Genomic DNA, 15,925 nt, shown 5'->3' on the forward strand with positions numbered 1-15,925 from the left:
GTCCCCCCAAAAAACAGTACTTCTGTCTTGTCAGGATTCAGCCTCAATCTGTTAGCGCAAAATTCAAAGGATGCCTCTCTGTTTCATCTTGTGCCTTGTTTTGGAAAGACAGCAGGAATAAACAGGCAGTCCTTCTGATAGATGAGGGATGTTGAAAGTGGGTTCCCCTGAGGATAGGTGTGGGAACCCACATTTTTCAACTTGTTCATAACTGATCTGGAGTCAGGGATGAGCAGTTAGGTGGCCAAGTTTGCTAACAACCCAAGTGGTTCAGAGTGGAGAGACGCCCTGTTTGCATGCCATGCCCTCCCTGGTTAAGGAGGAAGAAGAAGAAGAAGAAGAAGAAGAAGAAGAAGAAGAAGAAGAAGAAGAAGAAGAAGAAGAAGAAGGAGAAGAAGAAGAAGAAGAAGAAGTGGAGTTTGGATTTGATATCCCGCCTTTCACTCCCTTTTAAGGAGTCTCAAGGCGGCTAACATTCTCCTTTCCCTTCCTCCCCCACAACAAACACTCTGTGTGGTGAGTAGGGCTGAGAGACTTCAAAGAAGTGTGACTGGCCCAAGGAGCGGAGACGCGAACCCGGTTCACCAGATTACAAGTCCACCGCTCTTAACCACTACACCACACTGGCTCTCTGGAGGAGAGTGATTAAAGATGTTTTGCAAGCTCAGGGATTTTTGTTTTTTAAAAAAAAATTAAAAAAATTTGAGATGATTATTGTAAATTAAATTGAATAAAGAAGAAAAAGGAAAGAATTGAAAACAAGAAGAGAGGAAGCGAATACATTAGAAACATTTTTTTAAAAAAACAGAGGAATAACAAAGTAACAAAAGATGTACTTAAAGCTACAAAACTATATAGTATATATGTGGATGGATAAACATATTTTTTATATGTTAATCTATGCGCCACTATGGTTTCGACAAATACGTTCCAAGTATCATTAAGTCTGTCCATGCACAATCTTCGCCTGAAGACGAAGAAATCAGTGTTCTTCCTTGCCACTTTTTCTACCTACGGGAACCGCAGAGGCTTCACTACGAAGAAATGTTAGTGAGAGAGAAATAGTGATAACCTTTGTTGGAAATGTAAAGAAAAAGAAGGTACTTTTTTCATATGTGGTGGACTTGTCCCAAGGTGAAAGACTTCTGGGAGAAGATTTATAATGAACTGAAAAAAATGTTGAAATATACATTTATTAAGAAACCAAAGGCCTTTCTTCTTGGAATAACAGGTTTAGAATTGCCCAAGAAAGATGTTAAATTATTTTTGTATGCCACAATGGCCGCCCGAATATGACTTGCTAAAAATTGGAAAACACAAGAACTACCAACAGTGGAAGATTGGCAGATGAAGATGATGGACTTTTCGGAGCTGGCTGACCTGACTGGAAGAATCCGCGACCAGAAAGAAGAGGAGTTGCAAGAAGACTGGAGGAAATTTAAGGACTATTTGAATAATTATTGTAATATAAAAAATTAGAAATTACTTGAAAGAAACAAATAGGCCTAGGATTAAATTAAGTTATAATTAAATAAATGGGATTTAGAATGTTAAGAAAAGTGAATAAGATGGACTATAATTGGAAATTGTTTTAGTTTAATAATGATATTGGAAAGCTGCTACCTTTAATTACAAGGAAACCCAGAAGGGAGGGATTTGAGGAAGTCAACCAAGATGTTTAAAAGGTTGGATTTGTGAAGAATTACGTTTGTTGTTATTGTTTATCTGTTTATTGTTCCCCCTTCTTTCTTCCTTTTCTTTTTCTGTTTTTGTGTATCATTTTGCTTTGTGGTTTGTGTTATCACTGTGGGAAATCTAATGAAAATTTTATTATAAATAAAAAGGAGAAATGTTAGTGAGAGCTGTTGTCTCCAGCCAAACTTCCTACCTGTCCTTAAATCCACGGACCACTTTCTGGATGAGAATGACTTTGTCCGTGATGGCCTTGTCTCTCTCTATCTCCAGCAGCATATCGTGGTGATCCTGAGGAGAAGAACAATTCAGCGGGCCGCTCGCTTCTGGAACTTCGCAGGACAGCAGGGAATTCATTTCATTTATTCATTTCATTTCATTTATTTATTATTGTGTGGGACGCAGGTGGCGCTGTGGGTTAAAGCCTCAGCGCCTAGGGCTTGCCGATCGAAAGGTCGGCGGTTCAAATCCCTGCGGCGGGGTGCGCTCCCGCTGCTCGGTCCCAGCGCCTGCCAACCTAGCAGTTCGAAAGCACCTCTGGGTGCAAGTAGATAAATAGGGACCACTTACCAGCGGGAAGGTAAACGGCGTTTCCGTGTGCGGCTCTGGCTCGCCAGATGCAGCTTTGTCACGCTGGCCACGTGACCCGGAAGTGTCTCCGGACAGCGCTGGCCCCTGGCCTCTTGAGTGAGATGGGCGCACAACCCCAGAGTCTGTCAAGACTGGCCCGTACGGGCAGGGGTACCTTTACCTTTACCTTTATTCTTATATATTTATTAATTGTGTATCCTGCCCTTCCCTCACAGCAGCGAACACGTCAATACCAATACATTGGCCTTCTACTGGAAGGAAGACCACTCCCTGCTGCAAGGTCCATTTCCACCTGGCCCAGACTCACCTTGAATAGGTGAAAGAGGCTCCTGGGATGCCAGAGGGACATTGCTGGAACAAGTCTTGGGTTGGGGCAAGTGTCTCTCAATTTTTTAAAAATGTTTTAAATGGTTCTAATCTTGGCTCCTCTGTTTTGATTTTGTTGGGCTGGTTAACTGTTTAGTTGGGTTTGGTGGTTATTTTAATTTGGGTATAACTGTGAGCTGTTTATTATTCTTTTTCTTGATTTATTATTTATACCTCGCCCATCTGGCTAGGCTGCCCCAGCCACTCTGGGCAGCTTCCAACCAAATATTAAAATACAGCAATACATCAAACATTAAAAGCTTCCCTAAAGCTCATACCAATAACAAACTTAGTTGGTCTCTAAGGTGCTACTGGAAGGAATTTTTTAATTTTGTTTCAACTATGGCAGACCAGCACAGCTACCTACCTGTAACAATTGTTATTGCTGTTATAGATTTATTGATTTGTTTGTTGTTTGCACAGTGGTACCTCTGGTTGCGAACGGGATCCGTTCCAGAGGTTCGGCCGCATCCTGAGGAATTCGCAACTGGAGGACCATTTCTGCGCATGCGTGCGGTGCTGTTTAGCGCTTCTGCGCATGAGCATGTGGCAAAACCCAGAAAAATACTTCTGGGTTTGCCACGTTTGCATCCCAAAGTTTACGTATCCAGAGGGCTACATTAGCAGAGGTACAACTGTATAGGATAGTTTGTTTTTTAATGTGTGATGTTATGTTTTTATATACAGTGGTACCTCGGTTTTCGAACGTCTCCACTGATGAACATTTCAGTTTTCGAATGCCGTAAACCTGTAAGTAAACGCTTCAGTTTTCGAACACGCCTCAGAAATCGAACATGCCGTGCAGCTTCTGATGAGTGCAAGATCCTGAGGCCTAGCTGTTGGCTAGTTTTCAGTTTTCGAATGTTTCAGAACTTGAACAGTCTTCTGGAACGGACAACGTTCAAAATCCGAGGTACCACTGTATGTTGCAAGCCACCCAGAGTAGCTGGGGAAACCCAGCCAGATAGGCAGGATATAAATTAAAATATTGTTTTTGTTTCTGTTAACAACAACAACAACAACAACAACAACAATAATACAAAGCAGTTTAAAATTCCACAAACAACCTTCAAAAAACAGTTAAAAGCTCCTAAAAGCAACCACCCAATTTCAGGGTTGCCGGTGACAGGACTTTGAGCCCTCAGCTGCCTGAGTAAGCAGGAATGTTCCTTATTTATCCCAAACGCTAATAGCGAGGGAGACTGAGGGTGGGCATTCCACAGGAGGTTGTGTGTTGTATAACGCATGTGCTGTTGAAGCGTCCCTTTGGCATTTCAGAATTGAAAGGAAAGAAAGAAAGAGGGGTGCCACAGGAAATGAAACAGATCCATTTCTCACTAGTGGGTGTAAGTGAAGCAGGTCCCACTCAACCCACAAGTTTGGCAGCCACCCCCTCTGCTACCGGGATGCGGGTGGTGCTGTGGGTTAAACCACAGAGCCTAGGACTTGCCGATCAGAAGGTCAGTGGTTCGAATCCCCACACCGGGGTGAGCTTCCATTGCTCGGTCCCTGCTCCTGCCAACCTAGCAGTTCGAAAGCACAAAGTGCAAGTAGATAAACAGGAAGGTAAACGGCATTTCCGTGCGCTGCTCTGGTTCGCCAGAAGCGGCTTAGTCATGCTGGCCACATGACCCGGAAGCTGTACGCCGGCTCCCTCGGCCAGTAAAGCAATCCCAGAGTCGGCCATGACTGGATCTAATGGTCAGGGGTCCCTTAACCTTTACCTTTTACCCTCTGCTACCACCGCTCAGTTCCTCTGCCCCTCCAGGGCCACAAAACTTACCTGGCCAGGAGAAGTGGGAGGTGGTAATGTAGGGGGCAGTGGGAAGGGAGTGAAACTACAAGTTCCCACACTCCCCGCAGGAGTTCCTGCCAGAAGCAAACCCCTGCCTCCCGTTTCTCTTGCCCCTTGGTTGGAGAACTGAACTGCAAAATTCAGAGAAGTCTGGATTTCAAAGGATAGCCGTGCAATGGTTTGCATGACTGCTTTGGGAAGCCTGGTGGGTTTGCATTAAAATTTTAATGGTACAAAATGTACTCCTCATCCCTAACTTCAAGCATTTTTGCAAGGTTTTCTGTGCTTGCAATGGAGCACGCACAAAAGATTTTGGGGGCAAGCCCATTTCTCACGCACCATTTGAAGAACATTTAGGAACTTCTGGGAATTTTGGAATTGACCATTGCGCAGTCCCCTAATTTTAAGGGAAGGAGGAAACAGGAAACATGTAGAAGCAAATGTTTGGGGGTTTTGAAAGTACCGTATTCTTCGCTCTATAAGACGCACCAGACCATAGTTTTTGGAGGAGGAAAACAAGAAAAAAAAAAATACTCTGAATTTCAGAAGCCAGAACAGCAAGAGGGATCGCTCTACAGTGAACGCAGCAATCCCTCTTGCTGTTCTGGCTTCTGGGATAGCTGCGCAGCCTGCATTCGCTCCATAAGACGCACACACATTTCCCTTTACTTTTTAGGAGGGAAAAAGTGAGTCTTATAGAGCAAAAAATACTGCAAACTGAACCCCAGCTCTCAATTTTAGGAATCTCTGCTTTAAGGATTTTCTTCCCTTGACCTTCGCTGTTTGATTTCTTCCTTGGGCCACTGATGTCAAGTCTGGGATATAGTCTTGCCTGCTTCCAGATTGACCCAACCCAAAGAAGACTTTTTGACAAGCTCGTTTCCCCATTTCCTCCTCATGCAGCTGCACAGCCCTGATAAGGCTCTCTGGAGGAATGGACTGGAACACTTAACTAACTAAGCATCAGGCGAGGAACATCCTTTTAAAAAAGAAGTGTACAGATAACAGTGGAGAGGTGATTAAAACAGCGGCAACACTCCTGTACAGAAGAGGTTTATTTCTCGCCTATTATTTCATGCTTCTTCGTGTGGAAAGCACCAGTTCCCTACAGAACCATAAAAAGTCCCTAGAGTAAGCGTTTGTTTGGTTGGAAACCTGAAAACGGCAAAGCTTTCCCCGTTTGTTTCTTTTTGGTGTTACGATGGCATTTCTGGTCACTGGGGAAACTTTGTGGGGAAGAATCTTGGTGCTTTGATAGCATCTCAGCCTTGAAAACAAGAGCTAAATGGTGGCTGTTGCCCCGTTTGAGATATCAGCTAGTTGCCAAACACACACGTTCTGCTTCTGGGCATATGCCCCCCAAAAACCTGCTTGCTATCTTACCTTCAGGAAAATCTTCGTCTTGCCAATCTGCCAGTCATCGTCTCTGCCCAACACGGCTTCAGCGATGCGCTGGCAAGTCCCACACAGGTCCCCCTGGAAGAAATGGTGGGGTTTTCATTGCTTTTACTTAATTCCATTCATCAATCGCTCCTCATAAAATGTCCCAAAGTGATTTCACAGGGTAGAAGATAGGAAAGCTTCCACCGTCCAAACAATATAATTATCAACATGGCATGCGTCACGTTTAGGGGGGAAATGTTGTAGCATTACTACGGATACCGCTAGACTCTTTGTCGAGACTGGCCTAAGATGTTTTGGCACCTGAGGCAAACCACAAAATGACACCCACTCCTGGTCAGGGAAGAAGGGGCGAGTGAAGATCTACAACAGGAACTAAACAGCTCAGGACTGCAATATTTCAAGGGATGCCTCTTCCCATATGAACCTACCCAGACCCTGAGATCATCTTCTGAGGCCCTTCTTTGTGTGCTCCTCCTCAAGAGGTCCGGAGGGTGGGAACATGAGAACAGGGCCTTCTCTGCAGTGGCTCCCCATCTGTAGATCACTCTCCCCAGGGAAGCTCACCTGGTGCCTTCATTATACACCTTTAGGCACCAGGCAAAAACGTTCCTTTTTAACCAGGTCTTTGCCTGACTTGATCTACACATCCTATACCCTTTTTAAAATGTGTTTTTTTGTGTGGGGAGGCTATTGGGTTATTGTTTTTATTTTTATTATTTATTCTGTGGTTTTATATCTTGGTTTTATTCTGTGAATTGTCCTGAGACCCCTGAGTATAGGGCAGTATATCAATTCAGTAAGTTATAATAATAATACAGTGGTACCTTGGTTCTCAAATGCCTTGGTACTCAAACAACTTGGAACCCAAACACTGCAAACCAAGAAGGAAGTGTTCTGGTTTGCAAACTTTTTTCAGAAGCCGAACATGCTCCGATTTGAGTGCCACGCTTCCGTTTTGAGTGTTATGGTTCTGATTTGAGTGCCATGCTTCTGTTTGGAGTGTTACACTGATATCTGTTTTTGCTGTATAGTTTGCATTTTTTGTTTTTACAGTTCTTTTTTGCTTTGTTTTTGTGACTGTGTGGAACCCAGTTCAGCTACCGATTGATTGTGTGACTGCAGTACATTGTTTATTGCTTTCATTTTATAGATCAGTGGTCTTGTTAGATAGCAAAATTCATGTTAGATTGCTGCTTTAGGGGTTGTTTTTAAAAGTCTGGAACGGATTAATCCGTTTTGCATTACTTTCTATGGGAAAGCACATCTTGGTTTTGGAATGCTTTGGTTTTGGAACGGACTTCCGGAACGGATTAAATTTGAGAACCAAGGTACCACTGTAATAATAATAATAATAATAATAATAATAATAATAATAGCAGCAGCAGCAGCAAATCCGGCCTCCAGGGAGTGTGCTGCAGCTGTTGCTGCCGCTGTAGTTAGCGAGTAATACATTCGTTGGAGGCCAGTTCTATTGGTCCTGTGGATCTTGCCACCTAAGGTAGCTGCCTCACCTTGCCTCAAGTGTGGGCCAGCCCTGCTCTCAGCATCCTTATTAATGCCACAGGATCTCTCTCTTTAGAGCTACGAGGATCATTTTCAACCGTACCTGCTTGTATGCTGGCTTCACCCCAGGCATAAGCACTCGGTACCGGTCCACAAACTCCACGAAAGTGTAGCGGATAGGGTAGCCAGCCCGGCGGATCCGGATGGTTTCCATCATGCCAGAATACCTCAGCTGGCGGACACAGAGCTCCCGGTCAAACAACTGCAGTGATGGGGGAAAATGACCTCAGTGTCAATGATTTTACCCGTTCGCTCCTGAGCTTATGAGCTTAAACATTTCTCCTTTTTAAGTATATCACGAGCTGCTGATTATTACTGGGGGGGGGGGACGCCTGACAACCAAAAACGCTTTGTAACAGAATAAATGGGCAAAAAATATATAGTGGTACATGCAGAGGTCACAAAGGAGGACATTTCTGAAGGCAAGGGGTTGGGCTGGATGTCCTCTGAGAGCCCCTTCCAGTTCTGTGGGATTTTTTTTTTTTTTGCTGTAAGGTTAGAGTCTGTAGGAGAGGAAAATGGCAAGAATAGAAAGGTCAAATAAGTTAATGCATTTGAGTGAAGAGCATGGCACATTTGTTTATTTGTTGGTATTTAACAACCCAATATCGACAACCTCAGATATGCAGATGACACAACCTTGATGGCAGAAAGTGAGGAAGAAGTAAAGAACCTTTTAATGAGGGTGAAAGAGGAGAGCGCAAAATATGGTCTGAAGCTCAACATCAAAAAAAACAAAGATCCATGGCTGCTGGCAAATAGAAGGGGAAGAAATGGAGGGAGTGAGAGATTTTACTTTCTTGGGCTCCATGATCACTGCAGATGGTGACAGCAGTCATGAAATTAAAAGACACCTGCTTCTTGGGAGAAAACTGATGACAAACCTAGACAGCATCTTAAAAAGCAGAGACATCACCTTGCCAACAAAGGTCTGTATAGTAAAAGCTATGGTTTTCCCAGTAGTGATGTATGGAAGTGAGAGCTGGACCATAAAGAAGGCTGATCACCAAAGAATTGATGCTTTTGATTTATGGTGCTGGAAGAGACTCTTGAGAGTCCCATGGACTGCAAGAAGATCAAACCTCTCCATTCTGAAGGAAATCGGCCCTGAGTGCTCACTGGAAGGACAGATCCTGAAGCTGAGGCTCCAATACTTTGGCCATCTCATGAGAAGAGAAGACTCCCTGGAAAAGACCCTGATGTTGGGAAAGATGGAGGGCACAAGGAGAAGGGGACGACAGAGGACGAGATGGTTGGCCAGTGTTCTCGAAGCTACCAGCATGAGTTTGACCAAACTGCAGGAGGCAGTGGAAGACAGGAGTACCTAGCGTGATCAGGTCCAGGGGGTCATGAAGGGTCGGACACGACTAAACAACTAAACAACAACAAGAACCCAACCCTTCACCATGTGGAGGGTTGTGTACATCTCAATGAAATTAAACCATGGTGTCCCTCAGGTCTTTTGTGGGGCAAATTTGTGTGCGTGACAAAGACAATTGCCCCAGAAGCAAATTCTGATCAAGAGAACCCTGGGTTCATGATTTAAGTAGGCCCAGATGTCTGATTTAAGGACAGAAGTGGATCTATCTGCCCAGACCTTTCTGGATCGTGAAAAACAGGAGGTTTGGCAAAATTTAGTCAAACTGAGGTCATATACCTGTGCAAAGAAGAGACAAGGGGTGATGTTCCCCACAGCCAGTAGCTGTAAAAATATAAGAAAGACTGACAAGACTTTAATCAAGCTGAGAAGATGCGCCAGAACTGAGGCAACTTATCAGTGGCCCAGAGAGACCTTCACGAGGCTCCATCTAACAGTGTTTACTTTTAAACTTTATAGATCCATAAGCAGCCTTTTAAAGCACAGGCACGAATTTTCCCAAGTAGGCATACTAAACGTGATGATAAAAATCCACGTAACCCTTTTCATCATGGACATTACAAAAACAGGCAACAGGAACGGCGATAAGCAAAAACGGGAATAAGGTTGTTTGAATTTAGGCGGCTGATTTAGCACCAAACCTAAACAGACCCATGGCAGCAAGATAACAAGGCCCTAAGCCAGGCACGCCGACTCTATGGGGCGAAAGGCACCTCGGCCCCCTCAAACTTTTTTTACGGGGGCCGGGCCCCCTCAATTTTGAGGCAGCCCTGATTTGTGTTTTAACCACTGGGCACGCAATTGCACTGCCCCAATTTGGCTGCTCGGAGAAAAACAATTTGTACCGGGAAGATTCACTCATAAACACCTGGACAGAAACAAAATCTGTTTCCTTTACATCTACAAAGCATGATTCGCCCACATTTTGCAAAATTAAATAAAAGTCCTAACAGGGAACGTAATGCAAAAACAGGCAAAGCTCTTTCCACTGTTTTTTTCCACCAGTTTCCTGAAATCCTGTTTCCTGTCACTATCAGCTCTCGGTCCTCTCTGACCTCAGGCATACAAATCCTCTCCTGGGGGGGGGAAAAAGATGTTTTTATTTCATAGGCTACTTTTACTTCCAGATTCCTATTGTGGTGCCATTCATTCTCTTTGGCTGCCCCGCGTATTTTAAGGGTTTTGATCACGACTTTCAGTGGTGGGGGAATGAACAGCACCTCGTGGTAAACAAGGCAAACACATACATAAGTATATAAGACATGTGTCTGAAATAGTGCAGGAGAGCAGTCCTGAAGCCATTTTGACTCTCCCAAATTAACCTCAAATATTCCTCTGCGAGGAGGAAGGAAATGGTCAGTCTTTGGACTGTAAGGGCTTACACCTCCCTTTTCAAACACAGTCTGGCGAGTATCTGTTAAGCTGAACAAACTATCAATATGCCTAAGAAATGCCTAAGCAAACTATCAATATGCCTAAGAAATACTAAAGTATTTACCATCTCAAAGGAATGGCCAGGCTACCCAGAAAATGCAACTGAGTAAGGCATTATCAGGTATCCTGGCAGACAAGAGAGAAGCAAGCCTCTCAAGTTTCTGCTGGAGACCGCCTCCTTCTCTGATGTATGTAGGATGTTTCGGGGGGGGGGGGGTCTTGGGCTACAGGGTGGGCAATTTCAAATGTCTTTATAGGGGCTTGCACACCATTTTCAGGGTTCTCTTCCCTCCTGCACATGGCGAGTGGGGACCCTGTTGCAACAGTTCACTGACAACTGAGAAACACTGGCCTGCAAGTGCTCCAATTGAAGAACAGCCTTTACCAAAGGTGTCATGGGCTCTGAAGACGCTCGAACTCAGGACGTAAGGGAGAAACGTGCTAAGAGGAAGGCAGGCTTGGCAAACCCTCACCCTGATCAGTTCCTGCCTGGAAACCTATGTCCCCACTGTGGAAGGAAGTGTGGATCCAGAATTGGCCTCCACAGTCACTTATGGGCTCACTGTTAAAACCAGGCTTCCTCGGCCCTCCAGATGTTTTTGGCCTACAACTCCCATGATCCCTAGCTAGCAGGACCAGTGGTCAGGGATGATAATAATAATAATAATAATAATAATAATAATAATAATAATAATAATTTATTATTTATACCCCGCCCATCTGGCTGAGTTTTCCCCAGCCACTCTGGGCGGCTCCCAATCAGTGTTAAAAACCGTACAGCATTACATATTAAAAACTTCCCTGAACAGGGCTGCCTTAAGATGTCTTCTGAACGTCAGGTAATTCTTTATCTCTTTGACATCTGATGGGAGGGCGTTCCACAGGGCGGGCGCTGCTACCGAGAAGGCCCTCTGTCTGGTTCCCTGTAGCCTCACTTCTCGCAATGAGGGAACCGCCAGAAGGCCCTCGGCGCTGGATCTCAGAGTCCGGGCTGAACGATGGGGGTGGAGACGCTCCTTCAGGTATACAGGACCGAGGCCGTTTAGGGCTTTAAAGGTCAGCACCAACACTTTGAATCGTGCTCGGAAACGTACTGGGAGCCAATGCAGATCTCTCAGAACCGGTGTTATGTGGTCCCGGCGGCCACTCCCAGTCACCAGTCTCGCTGTCACATTCTGGGAATTGCAGTCTCAAAACATCTGGAGGGCATAGCTGTCAACTTTCAGATTTGAAAATAAGGGATCAGCAGCCTCAAAAATAAGGGATCAGCAGCCTCACCTCCTGTAGATATCTAACAATCCGGGATAGCAGCAGGAAGCAGCAGGAAATGGTGCTGGAATAAGGGAACTTCCAGCAAAAAAGGTTGACAGCTATGGAGGGCTGAGGCTGAAGAATCCTGGTTAAAACAGTGTTTATGGAAGACAATCTTACTCAGCTACGAGTGATCAGCAAAGAAGATTCAAAAATGTTGTTGCCTCCAGCTGTGGCAGCAGAGCTGAGCCATTTTGGCTAGTAGCCTTCTGCAAATGACCTAGAGCCTGTCTCCTCACAGTTAAAACCCCCACTTTATGCAGAAGAAGGCAAATGGGCTTACCATGGGCTTCTTGTATTCGTTGGGCTTGATGCAGCGGACGAAGAATGGCTGGCAGACGCTGAGAGTCCTCATCAGCAGCTCCAGCGAGCGCTTGAACTGGCTGCTGAGAGTCGGGGAGCGCTTCCTGGTCTCTGCCCCCTGGAAAGAAAGGGGGGGAGCGCCGCAGAGGATCAGTGTCCGGAAATGAAAGGATAATGCAAACAGCAGCAGAGCATTTCCCTCTCAAGCTGGGTCACAGGGGACAGGAAGCCGTGTTTCAGCAAGGCAGGCTGTTCGTCCGCCTTGGCCGGGGCAACCAAGCCTTTTTGGATTACAGTCAAACCTCGAGTTACAGATGCTTCAGCTTGCGTTTTTTCGGGTTACGGACCCGAAAAAAACCCAGAAGTACCGGAACGGGTTACTTCCAGGTTTTGGTGGCCACACATGTGAAGAAGAGCTAAATCGTGCTTTGTGCATGCGCAGAAGCACCAAATTGCAACCCGTGCGTGCGCAGACGCGCCACTGCGAATTGCGAACGTGCATCCCGCACGGATCACGTTCGCAATCTGAGTATCCACTGTACTGCCTCCTGTTTCCATTAACTCATCCCCACTGCCCCCTACCCTTAGGTAAAGGTAAAGGGACCCCTGACCATTAGGTCCAGTTGTGACCGACTCTGGGGTTGTGGCGCTCATCTTGCTTTACTGGCCGAGGGAGCCGGTGTACAGCCTCCGGGTCATGTGGCCAACATGACTAAGCCGCTTCTGGCGAACCAGAGCTTCGCATGGAAAAGCCGTTTACCTTCCTGCCAGAGCGGTACCTATTTATCTACTTGCACTTTGATGTGCTTTCGAACTGCTAGGTTGGCAGGAGCAGGGACCAAGCAATGGAAGCTCACCCCATCGCAGGGATTCGAACCACCGACCTTCTGATCAGCAAGTCCTAGGCTCTGTGGTTCAACCCACAGCGCCACCTGCCTCTCTTTGCCCCCTACCCTAGACAAAGCATTATTCAGGATAGCAGATTGCAGGCCCCACTAAGAAAGATAACAACCCACCAAGATTCAAAAGAGTTAACAATTGGTTGCCGCCATCCAAGCTCTCAGGCAAGAGAAATTTGACACCCTGGAGATGGCAGGGGTTGGACCGGGGCCCTTCTGCACTCAAAGCATGTCTTCTGCCACTGTGGGAAGGGGACAAAGGCGCAGAGGGTATGCCCGTTCATGGAGGTCAGTTCTCACAGTTGAAGGAACCTCCACAGGTGGAGTCAATGTATCTTTGAATACCACGCGCTGAGAATAAACAACAAGGGAAGATTCCGACTAAACTTCAGGAAGAACTGTCTGACAGTAAGAGGAGGTCTCCCTTGGGCTCTCCTTCCTTGGAAGTTTTTAAGCAGAGGTTGGGTGGCCGTCTGTCATGGAGGTTTTAGTTGCGGTTCCTGCATTTCGGGGGTTGGACTAGATGACCCTGGGAACCCCTTTCCAACTCTACCATTCCATGATTCAGAAAATGTCACCAATAGGAACTCTGGACACTGCCTGGTACCAGGTGAGGCTATTTCTCCATCTACCCCAATGCTGTTTGCTCTGACCAGTAGCTGCTTCCTCAGATACCAGGCAGCCTCTGATTGGCCTGTTTGAAGCTGATGTTCAGAGGGGAAGTCCCGCCCTGAAATCCCGCCAGACAGGGGAAATCTCCAATGGCCAGCAAGCACGTGAGAACTGTCTGCAAGAAGCGAGGGGGATCGCAACCGCCGCCCACCTGAAAAAGGTGAGCGTCCATTCTGTTCAAGTTCATAGAAAAGATCCTCTGCATTCCCCATCCCACCAGCATTTAGAACGTTACAAGCTTCTGCGTCAAATTATAAAGCACACTTAAGAAAAGTAAGAAAACATCGCACAGTGCAATGTCAATGGCCCCGATAATTATGATCTTTAAGTTTAATGGCCCCCAAGTCCTAGGAGGAAAAAGAAAATGAATGCAAGAGAATGAACTTGAACTAAAAATTGTTCAAAGTTCTACCCCCAAACAGACTTAATTCACATTCCATTCACCCAGCAGTTCGTGGGAGCTACTTTCAGGTGTAGCGCAGAGATTTTTTCGAACTACTAATTCGTTAAAGCAAATTAGTTCGTTCTAACGTTCAGTGAACCTTGGCGTCTACAGAGCACATACTTTTGGTTCACATTTAAAAAGTGTCACGTCCCATTTTTACGGATTTGATTAAACCCTCAAATAAGCAACATGACTCAGGAAGTAAATTCCCTCCCAGCCACAAATAAACAGCCAGCATCCCTGAGCGACAAGTGTCCAATAAGCTTTTCCAATGCCTCTTCTGTGGCAGCCCCAGATGCTCAAAGGAAAATCCTGTGTAACAAAATTCCCCTTTGTTGCCTGCTGCCCATATAATAATTTACAGAGAATGGATTCTATTATCTATCTATTGATCTATCTATCATCTATATATCATCTATCTATCTATCTATCTATCTATCTATCTATCTATCTATCTACTGAATAAAAGTGGGGCCCTGAGACCTGTGGGTATAAAGCAGTATATAAATTCAAATAAGTGGGTATAAAGCGGTATATAAATTCAATAATTTCAATAAATGAAAATAAACTGTCCTCCCAACCACCCCTTGGGAATACCACACACAAACACCACACAATCTGTATCTGTATTGGATTTGAAATTGCTTTTACATGTGGTTTTTCGTTTGCTTGCTTGCTTGCTTGCTTTGGTAAGCAGGAAATACTTTTCTGCAAGTTCAGGTAAAGCAACAGTTTGGAAAGCTCTGGTCTAGCTGCTGCATTTTGAACTGGCTGGAGCAAAGTGCTCAGGGACAGCAGTCCAAGGCATTTGGCTGGACTTAACACATAAAGGTAAAGGTAAAGGGACCCCTGACCGTTACGTCCAGTTGTAGCCGACTCTGGGGTTGCGGCGCTCATCTCGCTTTATTGAGCAACGGGAGCTCACCCCGTCACGGGGATTCGAACCATCAACCTTCTGATCGGCAAGTCCTAGGCTCTGTGGTTTAACCCACAGCGCTACCCGTGTCCTGTCCGACCCATCCAGCCTTTCTTTACCTTTCACCTAAGCAGGTGGGTCTTACTGACTGCCATGGAAGGGGTAAGGAAACGTGCCTGGATGAGAGCAGACTGAGAGGAAATAGGCCAGCCATCTTCAAATAGCTGGAGGGCTGTCAGGTGAAGGATGGAGGAAGCTTGTTTTCTCTTGCTTTGGAAGGTAGGACCCAAACCAGCGGCTTCAAATTACAAGAAAGGAGATTCCAGAGTGGTGCATGCTCTGGTTATCTCCCGCTTGGACTACTGCAATGCGCTCTACGTGGGGCTACCTTTGAAGGTGACCCAGAAACTGCAATTAATCCAGAATGCGGCAGCTGGACTGGTGACTGGGAGTGGCCGCCGGAACCACATAACACCGGTCCTGAAAGACCTACATTGGCTCCCGGTATATTTCCGAGTACAATTCAAAGTGTGTTGGTGCTGACCTTGAAAGCCCTAAACGGCCTCGGCCCAGTATACCTGAAGGAGCGTCTCCACCCCCCATCGTTCAGCCCAGACACTGAGGTCCAGCGCCGAGGGCCTTCTGGCGGTTCCCTCATTGCAAGAAGTGAGGTTACAGGGAACCAGGCAGAGGGCCTTCTCGGTGGTGGCGACCGCCCTGTGGAACGCCCTCCCATCAGATGCGAAGGAAATAAGCAGCTATCTTCTCTTTAAAAGACATCTGAAGGCAGCCCTGTCTAGGGAAGTTTTTAATATTTAATGCTGTATTGTTTTTAACACTCGATTGGGAGCTGCCCAGAGTGGCTGGAGAAACTCAGCCAGATGGGCGGGGTATAAATAATAAATTATTCTTATTCTTATTCCAACTTTCTGATGGTGAGAGCTGTTCGACAGTGGAACGGTCTCCCTTGGGAGGTGGTGGACTCTCCTTCCTTGCAGGTTCTTAAGGAGAGGTTGGATGGCCATCTGTCATGGATGCTTCAGCTGAGATTTCTGCATTGCAGGGGGTTGAACTAGGCGACTCTCAAGGTCCCTCTACGATTCTATGTTCCTGGACCACAACTCCCACCATCCCTGACCACTGACCACGCTTGCTG

At 45.9% G+C, this 15,925-nt stretch overlaps 1 protein-coding gene across 1 annotated transcript in view; it reads right to left on the minus strand.

Annotated features, from left to right (window-relative positions):
* Nucleotides 1-15,925, minus strand: part of MYO7A (myosin VIIA) — a 161,860-nt gene that overhangs the window by 55,385 nt on the left and 90,550 nt on the right. Inside the window, exons 18-21 of the mRNA XM_083735822.1 lie at nt 11,818-11,955; nt 7,455-7,613; nt 5,828-5,920; nt 1,889-1,983 (exon numbers count right to left, since the gene is read on the minus strand). Of these exons, the coding sequence (XP_083591948.1) occupies nt 1,889-1,983; nt 5,828-5,920; nt 7,455-7,613; nt 11,818-11,955 (485 nt within the window). The remainder of the gene's footprint in view (nt 1-1,888; nt 1,984-5,827; nt 5,921-7,454; nt 7,614-11,817; nt 11,956-15,925) is intronic.

The sequence above is a fragment of the Podarcis gaigeae genome (genome assembly GCF_964106915.1).
Source record: "Podarcis gaigeae genome assembly, chromosome: 4".
Classification (NCBI taxonomy): Eukaryota; Metazoa; Chordata; class Lepidosauria; order Squamata; family Lacertidae; genus Podarcis; species Podarcis gaigeae.